Raw genomic sequence first — 14,694 nt, 5'->3', positions numbered from 1 at the left:
TAAAAATCAAAGTAAATGAGTGAGTGTAAGACAGCACGAGGTCAGGGAGATTCCCACAGGATAACAATCAAGATTTTTGGAGACTAAATATTTGTGTTTATTTAAAAAATACCATGCATTAGAAGGTTCTAAAGTAGTATATAAAATGAAGAAAGTTCCACTCTCCTCAGAGACAGCCACTGCAAAGAGCAGTTTCTGTGTTCCTCTGAATAACTTTAATACACCTTTTGTCCAAAGACAAATGAATCGCTCCCCACACGCTTCCTAAAATTTACTTCTTCTGCTTACTAAACAGCGTAGTTTTTCATGTCAATAATACTGATATATCAAGTTCCAAATATTGCACTATGTTGATGTACTATCATTTCTTTCAGCATTCTCTAGTAACAGATACTTGGGTTGTTTCAAGTTTTCAACATTACAATGAGTATCCATGCACATCTATCTTGGCAGGTTTATAAAATTTGTGAATCAAAATTTGGTCTATAGTTTAAATGCCCTCCCAAATCATTCAGTAGAAACGTTTTACTTTCATTTCTGTACACTTTATGTTGCTCTTCCCCACAAAAAGGAACAAGAAATAGAATTTAGTAGTTTTTGTATTAAAAAAAATAAAGGATAAGATCAAGGTTGCTGCAAAAAGAATGTAACATTTTGTTTAGATAAATAAAAATGGGTCTACCATAACAGGGGACTGAAGGAAAGACTCCAAGGACCCAGTACAGCCCTCTGACATCTGTGTTTACAGTAATAAGGAAAGGAAAAGTACTTACAATGTAGCCCCAAATGCTACAGAGTAGTACATAGCACATGCAATCTTTTTAAAAACCAGAAAAACTCTAATAAAAATCACTAAAAGTATAGATCATCTGAGTCTCTACTTTTTTTTTCAAAGATTTTATTTATTTATTTTTAGAGAGGGAAAGGAGAGAGAAGAGAGAGAGAGAGAGAGAGAAACATCGATGTGCAGTTGCTGGGGGCCATGACCTGCAACCTAGGCATGTGCCCTGACTGGGAATCGAACCTGCCATGCCTGGTTCGCAGCCTGCGCTCAAACCACTGAGCTACGCCAGCCAGGGCTTGAGTCTCTACTTTTTAAAGTGAAAATTTTTAAAGCCTTGAAATCATATTACTGCTTAGTACACAGCTGGAGTAAACTGCTTAATAAAAAGGGCAGTAGGGTCCTGCCAAATTTCCTTAGGACCATTTCCTAGAGCTGACTACACATTCAAGTTAATGAATTCTATAGTAAAGTGGATTATCTCAAAGAATACCTTCTTTTTGTCAACCCTTGTTATGGTAAGGAAACAAAAGAATACCTTAGAAAAACCAATTCATTTATCACTTTTTACACCTCTAATACATTAATGAAATTAGGAAAAGTTTTCAATCATCCGAGGAACACTATTTATGGTATTTATTATTTTATATTTATGTTCTGATAAACATAAAATCATTTGTCCACTCTTCTTACTTTAACATAAGAATATTTTACATGAAAATAAAGTAATTTTGTATATGCTTTTTCAAAGCAATGACTACCACTAATTTCATACACAGAAGAAAAACACATGTAAGCTTTCTTACTTTACCTGATTTTAGCTGGTGCATTTCCTCTGAGATGTTATATATTGAGTTTAACTATCAACTTGTAATAGAATGTTCCATCATTTCACCAATTTATTAGTCTTAGTTCAAAATAGAAATTGGGATTCACTTAACAACTGAGAAGCAATTGCTAAATTTTATAGAAAAAGCTTAACAGATACAAAACAGAATTTCAAAGCTACCTGAGTTCAGGGTCTCCTGTGTGACTTATCTGGCACTAACCACAGTTTTGTTTTGTTTTTTTATTTAGTAAAACTGCAATTTATTTCAGAATATAGTGGGAAATCAACTGAAAATAAGTCCAATAAAAGACTGATGGAAAGGAAATTAACCTTTAATGTGGTTTTTTAAAAAGAGCAACTCTGAAGAATTGGAGAAAATCTTTGATAGTAATTTCCTTTTCAAAAGATGCTAACTTTAAAACTTATCTGTCACTATCATTTGAACCTTTTTAAAGATAAGTTTGCATGGAAATAAAGAAAATTATCAAAATTTTTCCAACCAGGTTTTGAATTATACACTTATAATGCAGTTTTACCCAATAACCTTGAATGCTACTCAAAATGCAAAATAGAAATAAGGATTCTCAGTATAAGAAATGGTTATCTACTATGACACCACAGAGTAAACATATAGAAAACAGTTAAATAAAACTACCCAGGCCTTTAATTAAATAATGTCTGACTGCAAGTTTCTTTTAATTCAAAAGGGTTATTCCTCAGGTTAAAAGCAAACACACAACAGTGAGAGGCCAAACATTTTTTTAAAAAAGGAACCAATCACATATTATGTACACAGACACTTATATGTGCTCAAACATACATATATGTGTATATATGTAAGTTTGAGTGTGTATATGTGTATGAGCATTTCATATAAATGTATTATGTATACATATGAGGTCTGTATAGAGAAAGTCCAACCATTGTTAATATAACCAGACCGATTTGTGCAACTTCGATGTAACCTGGCAGCCAAAGGAGAGTGGACTGTAATGCACAAGTGTGAACAATGATGAATTCACTATACCAGTGGGTGGGGGCGGTAGAGGCCACTGAGTGAGCATGTGTGCTGTGTGGCCATCACATTCAAAATAACTGAGCAAGGAGAGCAACGAATCTGCATTAGATTTTACATTAAGCTTGAACATTCCTCCACAGAAACCATTCAGATAATTCTGAAGGCTGCAGCTTGGGCAACTGCTGACTGGAAGCTTCCTCACAACAATGTTCATGCATCACGTTTCCAGCAGTTTTTGGTAAAACATCAAATCACCCAGGTGACTCAGCCCCACTACAGCCCAGATTTGGCACCCTGAGACTTCTGGCTTTTCCCAAAACCAAAATCACCTTTGAAAGAGAAGAGGTTTCAGACCACCAGCTGAGATTCAAAAAATACAACAGGGCTGATGATGGCAACTGGAAGAACTGTGTGAGGTCCCAAAGTGCCTACTTTGAAGGGAACTGAGGTGTCATTGTCCTCTATACAATGTTCCTTGTGTCTTCTTCAACAAAAGTCTCTTATTTTTCATATTACATGGCTGGATACCTTTTGGACAGGCTGTATACATTTTCAAACACAAGTACTGTATATTTAAAATTTTTCAATTAAAGAAGCAAAATTTGGAAGAAAGCTGTCTTGATAAACAGTCTGCACTTTTAGGGAATATTGTAGCTAACTTTAACATATTTGATTATATAATACCAAATCAATTCACACAAAATTATCTTGCTATTGTCAAATTAAATAATGTAGAAAACAAAACTATTCTACTAGACTATATTATAGAAATCAGTGCCTCTACCAGTTCCATCAGCTCATCTGCAGTTCATTTTCAGAATCTCACTGGGCCATCACGTGCTGTGAACAGGCACACACTGTCCTTCGATCGCTTGTTTCGTGTTCACTGTTACTATGCATTCGACGTGGCAGTGCTCGGCTACCACAGGACCACACCTAGCTATCAGGAGGCAGCTAATAGAGAAGATAAAACTCAATTTTCAAGAAAATATTCTGAATATTCACCAGTAGATGCTTAAGTCACTTCCAATCAGAAGAGCTTCTGGATCTTCAGAACTGCCAAGATAGTTCATATATACACATTTTCAACACTGTATTTTTTCAGACTATAAGACACGCCCCCCCCCCCATTTGGGAGGAATAATGGTTGTTAATGCTGCTGTTGAGTTCTGTTTACATTTACATTGGTGAAATATATGTTATTTATGTTATTAAATATTTTACCACATTTTTTGCTTCAATTTTTTTCCCTATTTTCTTCCTTTACAACCTAGGTGCGCCTTATGGTCCGAAAAAAAGGCAGTAATCTGCTTGTGCATTTAGAATGGGACTTTACAATTAAAACTTGCTAGGCAAGTTTCTTGAGCAATGTAAGTTTTACAAAAGAAAATCATTCATTGTTTCATTTTATGCGTGAGTTGACAAAAAGTCTAAAAATCCAAACAGATAAAAACTGAGCCTTTCTACTTTAGACAATCCACCACCATAAACCCAATGGCAATGGTGATGATGACTTGATTTTACAGCCACAAACTGACAAGACTTCTGCTCACAGGAACTCGGGGTTAACCCAAAAGAAGCATCAATAAAAAGATATTATTAACTGAGTATATTTGTAACTAAAAAAGAATCACTGCTATAAATCAAAGCAAGTAACTCAACTGAAGTCTACCTTATTCTCTCTCACACAACCTCCTCATGGATTCCTTTACTTCTTTCAACTATAAGTTCAAAAGCAAAAGCATTCTAAAATGAGATGTTTTATTATTGCCTTTTCACTGTGTTTAGTAATCACTGCACATTCTAATGTTATAAATTTCTTAGGTGACCATTTTCAAGTTTCTATAGATTTTCTAAAGATGATTTTCATCAACATGCATATCTAATATGTTTTAATATCTCTCTGTAACTAAGTATCACAAAATGGGAAGAGAAAAATAAATGGCATTTGAATTTTTATTATGCCTAATTTGGGCACCTTACACCATATAGCTTTCTAGCAAAGCATCGACTGGATTATCATCTTTATAAATGAATGTTATAAATGGGTCAACAAAATCATAGTGAACAAATGGAATCCTTTCAAATGTGTACTTTTTAATAACAAGATTTTCTTAATTATATTTAAATTGTTATTCATCGGCATTCTGAGCACAAGAAAATGAAACTGTACAGAGAAGCAGAAACCAAAGTGGTATAAAAGACTGTAATGAAGGTCCTCGCTGGTGTGGCTCAGTGGACTGAGTGCCAGCCTGTGAAGCAGAGCTGCTGGTTTGATTCCTACTCACGGCACATGCCTAGGTTGCAGGTCAGGTCCCCAGTGGGGGGCCTGTGAGAGGTAACCACACACTGGTGTTTCTCTCCCTCTCTTTCTCCCTCCCTTCCCCTCTCAAAAAATAAATCAATGAAATCTTTGGGGAAAAAAGGCTATCATGAAGGCATGAAACTGGTACCTGTATTTCAGGGGATATGCATTATTAAGATTTTAAACTACACCACCTCTCTGAGAATTAACTACTTAATAACATATTTATACATGTATTAAAACAAAAAGAAAAATCAATGACATTATTTGATGAGTATAGAGCAGTAGCGTCTTCAGAGTGCCGTCTCCAGAGTGACAGTAAGTCCTACTCCAGGTGACGAACGTGGGAGTGAAACACAGCACACCTGAAAGGAAGACTCTATAGACACAGAGCAGTAGAAAGCGTTTTTGCCTTTCCTGTGGCACAGTCAGAGAATTCAAAGAAATTAATGATTAATCAAAATAATTTTTTAATCATTTCCGCACATGGTACAAATACCAAGGAATAACAGAGCTGTCCAAACCATTAAAAGAGACGCCAAAGTGTGAATATTTGTTAATACTTTTAACTACCTATTAATAATAAACATGCTCAAAAGAAAATGCAGAGTAACAGTTGGAACAGAGAAGGGAAAAACGAACCTCAAATGTTCCTTACACGCAGAGCAAATCCTATAAAAAATGCCTTTACACATAGTTCCAAAATGAAGCTACCTCAGGAAAGAACTGCAATCACTGTTGCCCATTATCTGCTGCATTAAAGTGGTATCACCAAGATTACATAAGGCCTGCATACCAAGTTCATCGTGCAAACTGCTGCCGCCTACAGCAGATGCATTGTCATGTGATGCTTCTAAGTGGACACTCCCATTTCTCACCAGCAAGGAGGCACTAGCACTGAGCACTGCAGCCTGGGAAGGGGGGCGGGACTGGACTTTGACCTGGGCTGTGGACTGCTGGCCTTGCTGCCCATCTTGAAGGCTAGGAAAAAACATGGATTGGGGAGACATTACAGGGAAGAAAAGAGAAAACAATAGCTAGAATGAAGTCAATACAGAAAAAACGGATCTGAAAAAACTCAAAACTTTCTCAATGTAACATAAGAATCAATAAACTTTGTAAAATATACAGGTTATACTGCCATCTTATCTTTTGGTCCTTAGAAATCTGATTCATAGTGATTAGCGCAAGAAACATTTAAGGTATATGTAAGTTAATCAATCTGTGACTTTTTTCCACCTCAAGCCAAAAAAGTTCTAGTATAAGGAAAGAGAAAGCAGCAAAGAAGAATCACAAGTACACAAAATATATGTGGGTTGTAGCTGGTCCCCAATAAATAAATCCTATTTTTCAGTTAAATATGCACTTTTATTTAAAATACTAACTCTAGAGTTGCACTTTCAAATATTCTGACCTCTCAAATTCACAATAAAACAGAATTTCTATGCACCTGAAAACCAAAGAATCTTTATGAAATTCAACCAAGATAATAATTTTGAGTCAAAAGAAAATCACAAACTAGTGCAAGAGAATCTGTATAACAAACACCAACTTAACCAAGTAAGTTAATGACTGCTGGGACACTGGAAGAAGTATAATTAGTACGTAAAGGGTTTTTTTTCTATTAAAAGCCTATATATTTCTGAAATAAGGCCATAGTTTTATATAGAAGATGTTAGTTAACAATAATTATGTCCCTTTAAATTCCATTAGTACCTTTCCAATCCATATTACAGTATCATTAACAAGAACTCATTTTAGAAAATCTTAGGAATAATCTGGAAACCAGTAACTTCTCAGGGGAGTTACAGTCTTTCCTAAATTTTATAAAATTCTAAAAACACTTAGTATTTTGTGCTTATAGATTAAAAATTTTTATTAAAATTATGTTATCTTAAAATTATCTAAAATTAAGAAACTATACTATATTCTTAACTCATTTTAGATTTTTATACTTATTTTAAAACACTGCAAATTTTAATATTCTTAGTATAATACTCAATTTAAACTGATTAAATTCATGAAAACATTTTGAGTATAATTATTATATGTCATTCTCTACATTATGTTCAATGCAATACTGCATTCTTTACTAAAGTCGTTAGACCTTTTAGGAAACAGAAGAATGCTCCTTCAGATGTCCTCCTCTATATAGTTAGTTACTCTATTACCTTCATGATTATCAACTTCTCTCTAATCCTGTGAATTCAGTGCAACGGTTTCTCTGATGCCTGTAAAACAAACTCATCTGCTGCAGACTGTGAAGAGAGCTCTCATTTGAAGTAACCATGAAATAAAAAACTAAGTAGAAAATGCTGCATATATGCTGAAGTCTATTGGTTACAGCAACAGAATACACTCTGGGACTGCACTGTCTGGCTCAGCAGCCACATATAATAATCTAAAGTAACTAAAAGTTTATTTCCACAGTTTCACTAACCGTACCAAGTACTTAACAGCCACTTAAAGTGGCTAGTGGCTTCCATAGCTAAAAGCCACCAGAGTAGGCAGAAGCTAGTAGTTAGAATCTACCATACTGGTCAGTGTAGATTATAGAACATTCGCACCACCACAGAAAGTTCTAGTAATCACCACTACCTGGAACATTCATATTCCAGTCTTCGTTTGCAGTCAATGAAAAATACGCACTCATAAGTAGAGCACAGGAACGTACGGAAAACCCAAGTCTACAAAATGCTGACTTGTCAATGCTTACAGGCATTTTTTAAGCTATAACTGTACTCATTTAATAACTTTTTTTAGAGCAGAACTTTTGTACAATAGACATAAATCAGGAAATAAGCCTGAGAACTAATATAACCAAATATTTTAGTATCTTCTACACATACACAGTATCTGTTCCTCTCCCTCAGAACTATCTAAACTTATCCATAAACCTTACCAAAATGACCAAATTTCACAAGGGAGAGAATTCTGAGGAAAAAAACATTTAGGTAGTTCAAGTACTATGTCCCGTCAGATTCAGAAGAGAATTTTACAGAATATATACTCAACAAATTTTACCATCAATTTTTTCACTTGAAGTCATAAACGAAGGTGCTATATGGCAGTTAGGTGTATTTTAATGTGAACACATGAGAATACACTAATCTTCAATACATCCAAATACACAAAAAGGTTTTCAAAACATCAAGTGATGTCTGAAAACTACAGAAAGTTTTGTAAATGTCATTTCTGAACATCAAAAGCCAGTCATAAAATGTTCATTTCCCTTGAATTCCTATTTCCAAAATCCTCAGCAACTAAAAGCCTGTCATTTTTGCAGAAATTACTAGGAAAACTGTTCCTTAAGGGTTGTACTTCACCTTAAGCTAATAACTGACCATAATCAACCCTTTTTACAGTACAATTGCATATCAAAACTACCAGTTTGAGAAAAGATAGCACCTATTTTACAACGAAGCGAAGGAAAGGTAGAAATTTAGGTCTGTATCTGTCAGCTACCCATCGCATCGCTGACATGCATTCTCACTAATCAACATTTCCAATTGGAATGACAGAAAAATACAGGCGGCCTTTCCTTCCTCTGTACCACTTATTTAGTACTTGGCATATTCTGACCTATATTGTTAGTTCTCTTTGCGTGTGTCTCTCCAACTAAAAAGCAAACTCAGAGAGGATGATCACATTATCAAGACACTTAGAAGAGGGTCTTGAACACAGTACACAGACAACAAATATGTGGTGGATCCATTCCTGAACTCACAAAATCGTCTCTGTGAATTCCTAATCACGGGCTCTGTTATTGCTGTGGCCTTATTTGGTTACAGATCTTTTAATCCTATGATATTTTTAAAAATAAATCTAAGGATACACTAAAGCTTTTTTCCCTTCCCCAAATGCACTGATAATTTCTTTTCATTCCACCCCATTACATAGAGTTCTAAAAATATCACATTTAAGTTAATAACTACAGACATAAATATAGACTTAATGTTACCAAATTTTTAGATCTTTGTCTTCGCCTTTATCTCTAGTAACCAAAAGAACTAGTTAGGGCCTACAAAACCTACCCTATGATGCTAACTTAACAACAAAAAAAATACTTTTAAAATTAGTACTGAAACAGCACATTCAAATAAGCACTAAAAATTCTTGCAAATTTTCTTTATGAGGAAATTGATTCACTTCCAATCCTTGGAGACATATCTTACCCAGTTGCTTTTTAGACTGTCGATCATTTAAACTGTTCACTCAAGTTTAAAATGTTAGTAGATTTTACTAGTATTTATCATTATAATTAAAGTATTATCATACTTATTCCACTTCTTTTTGACACTTTTCAAATTTTGCATGACCATGCTATCCTGTATTTACTTTAAGATGAAATTACTATGATGTAACTTACACTGAGAATTAACACCAATATACTTTTCCTGAATATGTTTGCAATTAAAAAAAGATTATTTTATTGAATTGGTGTTGCTCCTAATTCCTCGCAGCTAAATTTTATATCACTTCATCCAGGGAGAAGTCACCCTACTTAAGATACGTACAACCTCTGTACTGGAAATATCCTGGAACCTGACAAAGTCTGCATACCGACTACTGGAAGACGGCTTTTTAAAATTTCTAATGTGATCCCTTCATAAATAAGTTTCATATCATATCCTCATTTGAATGGTGAAATATTTAAAATTCTACAAAAACGTGGAGAAATCCTGCATGACTGGCTAGAGTTAGAACACAGCTCTTTACTATTCCACCAGGGAGAGGAACAACTAATCTGTCTATTTGTTTGATGAGTGGGATCCAGCAGACTCGTTTGTGGCAAAGAATTAAAGGATTTTTAAAAACTAAAGAGAAGGTTTAAAAAGGGATTAAGAAATAGCAACATGGAGTGAACAGGAAAGCAAAGAAGAACTCTATGGCAAGTGTTATTCAAGGGACAAGAAGAAGAGGTTAGAAAACACAAAACAGAAAAAGTAGAATAAAACGCTAAGCTCTTTCTGCAGTTTGGGACTAGACCCCAAATCCACCAGCAGAAAGAAAAGCAGGAAGCACAGGGAGAGAGCTGGGAAGGAAGCAGAAGAGGAGGGCTTTAAAAAGCAAAGGTGCTCAGAAAAGGTTTCTAGATCAAATATTTTTTAATTGGTGCCTTCCCATTTTTATAATTTTAAATATGGATTGAACTAATATATCATACTTTTACAGAATTATGTATAACTGCAGGATTAATTAGGAACATGACCTATGAAAGATGATGTTCCTGATTATAATGTAAAATAACCAAGTCATAAATCCCAAAGGAATATAAAGTAAAGAAATAAGGATTCTGCTACTCTTAAGAACAACACTTTAACAAGGGAAGTGATTTATCTCTTCCAACCTCCCATGCATTCACCAGCTGTCATTTCATCAAATGCCCTTCAAATCTCAAAGGGAAATACGGGAAAATAATTTCGATAATGGTGCTTTTGAACACAAAGATTAACAGAAGTACGTGGTATAATATATGCACTGCTTAAGCAAGCACATGCACAGTATTTTTGTTTATATTTGTATCCTTAAAGCACAAATCTTTTGAACAGACTTTTATATTTCTAACACAAGACATAGTCTCATTAGATTTGACAAAATTGAAAATTTAACACCAAAATTTTAATGGAATATCGTTCCCAATATTAAAAATAGACATTTTCTTAATTAGGATACTGGAAAAAATAAAACTGTTTTTGTTCAGTACACTATAGAAGGTGAGAAACTCAACATAAATGTGCATTCAAAAATATGTATGTATATCCAACTGGCCATACTTTATCATAAATTAAATATTTTAGTTTCATGTCATTTACTAGGTCCTGGTGATTATGAAATAAAAACACCAATTTTCAGCAATATAAAATAAAATATGTATTTTAGTGAAATAACCTAACTGGTTTCAAGTTAAGGTCAGTTATGTGTTATTATTCAACAAGTTTATATTTGTTGAGGAATACTCAGTCTATATTTGATTGTATTAAACAAAGTCAAGATGCTGTATTATTATTAATTTGGAGTAGAAAAAATGAAGAGCTGTCTTAAGGCCTCTATTTACATTTCTAAAACTACCTTAACATGATTTTTTTCAAAATACATCTGGCTACACCAATCTGATCATTTTGTTTAAGAAGTGCAACATAAGGCATGCATAATGCAATAGGTCCATAGTCACATGCAGAGAAAACCTAAAGAGCATAAAAGTATGAGAGAAACTGGAACAAGGAAAACAAAGCTGTTTCAATGCTTTCCTGGGACTGACAGAACACGTTAGAACGTCTGTGACATGCATGCTAAGCTTGGTGGAACTTTAAGATACCGTACCTTAGGGGCGATCCGATGAGCAAGGTAGGAGGGGTAGGGTTACTCCCTGCATTGTGCCGGCGCCGTACTGCCTGGCGCCTAAAAGTGCTGCGTTCACGGCGAAATGCCACCGCCTCCTCGCTGGCCTGTGCTGCTGCATTAAGACAGACTTCGGTCAAATAGGAGCCTCGGTCGGACATTTAACTAGCAGCTGAGCCTGTCTCTCTCCCTGGCTTCCCACCCTCAAAGGTAAAGGGAACTTGTTTAACTGAGCTAAATGGTTTTCTTACATACACTGTTAATCCATCATAGTAAGGAATACACAAAACATATCAGTCGCTTCTTTAAGGATAATTGTTCCTTTAAAAGTATTGTCTTTAACCTATTATCTGGCCTCACCATCGTCTCTTCTGCCTCAATTTCCTGTTTTAAGATCTATGTTTTAAATGTTTTTCAAAAAGTCTTATTTTATTTAGCCCCATATTCCTCTCTTTCCCCCTTTAATTAAGTCAGCCTTTATAACTATTTGTTAGTTCCTACTAACAGCACGGGGCCTTAGTTTCTTACTCTCGTGAGGACAGAAAAAGCAGCAACGACATTACTTCATTTCTGATGCCAAGGAACAAGCCCCTAGGTGTGCCGCATCCTACCCTGTGCCACAACTTTGGCAGCAGTAATGAAACCACTGACTGCTAGGATGCACAACTAGCCTTTGAAAAGTTCAATTCAAGGCAACAAGAATACCTAATATCTAATACTACCTACTAACTGTGAAGTAGTTTGCTGCCATCAAACTCGATTCAACTCTATGCCCCCAGCACTGTCCCCTCAGCATTAGGAAGCAAAATATCAGCAAAAAGACAAGTATGGAAACTCCTAACTTAATCCAAAAGCAATGAAGTACAAACTAAAAACAATACACAATGAGAAAAATCACAGCAATGGCTTAACAGAATTACTACATAAAATTTTACAAAACCATACCAATCGACTTGAGTTTCTAAGACAATATGCAAAATGATGTTTATACATCTGAATTTAAAACAACTGTTTGCTAGTGATCTAAATAATTTAAGAATCACTTTAATTTATAGAGAGGATATTTTGAAACGAAATATGACTAAAGACAAAACAACTTAGTATAGAAGCATTGTTTCCAAATACATGAAAACTCCCTTTTTTAGTAAGTATGAAATGGATTACAAAATCAAGAATACTATATTTAGATTTCAGTTCTATTGCAAGCCTTCTTCACATTTTAAAATATTACTAATTCTTACATCACTACCCTGCTTAGCAATAGCCATTTCCATCAATTCCAATGCCAATTAATAAATAAAGTATTCTTTTAAATGTTTACATTTCATCCCCTCCTCAGGCTGCACCAGTAAATATTCTTTGTGTAGTTAATCCATCATGATTGGTGATATATGGACTACCTCCAGAAGACAACAACTTCTTTGTCTTTTTTTTAATACTTTTAAGATTTTATTTATTTTATTTTTAGAAAGGGGAAGGGAGGGAGAAAGAGAGGGAAAGAAACATCAATGTGTGTGTGTGGTTGCCTCTCATGTGTGGGAATCGAACTGGCAACCCTTTGGTTCACAGTCTGCACTCAATCCACTGAGCTACACCAGCCAGGGCCGACTTCTTTGTCTTTAGGTACTGTTTTTATTATTGAAGGAATGACAAGCACAGAATGAGTTTACACATTTGGCAAGCTTCTGCCAATACAAAGTGTAAGTCACAAATTACAGGATGCTTATATTACTTATAATTACTTACTTATATACACTTATTTATTTCTTTTTCAGCTCACACACTACATGACATTCTGAAGTTAGGCAGCTAAATAAGAATTAAGCTTTAGATCCAAACCACAACTGATTCTTTGAGCTAATATTTTTCTTTTTCCTCCAGTTTTACTGATACAATGAAAATTTTGTTGTACGCAAGACGTGATATATAAGCTCATGCATGCAAAGTTATAATATATAAGACTTGTGAGAACAAATGATGCTGATCAAATCTGGTCATCTAGACCATGCTGTCCAACATAGCAGCCATTAGCCGTGTGTGGTTAAACTTAACTAAAATTAAATACAATTTAAAATTCAGTTTATCAGATTCGTGAACCACATTTCAAATGCTCAGCAGCTACCTATGGCTAGTGGCTACCATTACTGCATAGTACAAATATAGAACATTTCCATCAACATAGGAAGTTGCATAGCAGTGCTGATTTAGAAAGTCAAGGGCACCTTTCTGTTACCACGATCTACAAAGCGTAGTGTGTGCTTTGCCTGTTTCTGACAACCATGAACTCAACCAAAGAAAACCATAACCAGCACTGTCACGGGGAAAACACACATTGGCAAGGCAGTCGCTGGACGAAGGGAAACAGAGCAAAGGAAATGAGTCACTCGGAGGACGGGAATCCCAGGTGAGAGACTGCTGTAACTGTTCACGGCTCTTGGGCATCGGTAAGGTGACCTCGGGTTGTGGAATTTAAAATCACTCTTTTAAAATCAATTTAATATTTTGTGAACTTATGTTGAAGGTTTCTATTCTACTGTAACAAACTGTTGGTCAATTTACAGGTCCAGTCACTTCACTGAGAAACTTTCAAACATTCTAATTTTAGATACTTTCTTTCAACCAAAATAGAAGAATAAAATGTATACAGATACAATTTATGGAGAATAGCTTAATCCATACTGTGCACTGAAATTATTCAGGAGAATGGGGGGGGGGGGAGCAGTAAGTCATCACTGAATACGGAGAGTGGGAAATAGGAAAACAGTTTTCTTTCCTGTCTTCCTCCTACCGAAGACTTCACGGAGTTAATTTCAAGTAAGAGCTACCTACTCCACAGTGTGGGATGAAAAGCCAAACTACAGTGTCTACGTAAAGTCAAAATGTTCCTTAGCTTCAGAAAAGACCATTTCTTCTTGCTATTTACACACCATTTATATTTTGTTATCTACAAAATCACTTAACACATATTAACACTTCTTACTTAATAGTTTTGTAAACATATCAAGAAGTTTAGGCATCCATTGAACAATATATTAAAATGGAGTTATGGTTATTGTATAAATTGTCCTCTATAATATTCAGTACATAAATATCTAATGCTAAAAGAATTTTCAAAGTTTAATATAGCAATTACCTTAACAGTGTCTAGGATCACACATTCAACTGAAAACACTACATTATTTATGGGCACAACAAATAAGACTAAACAATGCCCTTGGGAAAGTGCTACTTATACAGAACATTTCTACTCCGCATAGGGTCGAGAGGGAGTCAGTTCTATTAGAGTCAAGAAAAGTGTCTTTAAAACACTTAAAATAATTTGCCATAAGCACAGTCAAATAAATTATAGCCAAGCTTAAAATTTCACTTCCACAATCCAACTGCAATAAACTCTTTTTGAATCCTCTAACTTTATAAAA

The 14,694-nt window shown here is 34.9% G+C and overlaps 1 protein-coding gene across 5 annotated transcripts in view; it reads right to left on the bottom strand.

Moving 5' to 3' along the window:
- The window catches only part of PCNX1 (pecanex 1), a 129,489-nt gene that overhangs the window by 68,221 nt on the left and 46,574 nt on the right, over positions 1–14,694 (bottom strand). For 2 of the 5 annotated variants that reach the window (XM_028508014.2, XM_036011624.1), the window contains exons 7-8: positions 11,258–11,390; positions 5,730–5,914 (exon numbers count right to left, since the gene is read on the bottom strand). The exons of 2 other annotated variants lie outside the window; for them this stretch is intronic. In XM_028508014.2, the coding sequence (XP_028363815.1) occupies positions 5,730–5,914; positions 11,258–11,390 (318 nt within the window). The remainder of the gene's footprint in view (positions 1–5,729; positions 5,915–11,257; positions 11,391–14,694) is intronic. One more of the 5 variants, XM_036011619.1, reaches the window with a different exon arrangement.

This window comes from Phyllostomus discolor, chromosome 1, assembly GCF_004126475.2.
Source record: "Phyllostomus discolor isolate MPI-MPIP mPhyDis1 chromosome 1, mPhyDis1.pri.v3, whole genome shotgun sequence".
NCBI lineage: Eukaryota > Metazoa > Chordata > Mammalia > Chiroptera > Phyllostomidae > Phyllostomus > Phyllostomus discolor.
This window is presented reverse-complemented; position numbering and strand designations above follow the sequence as displayed.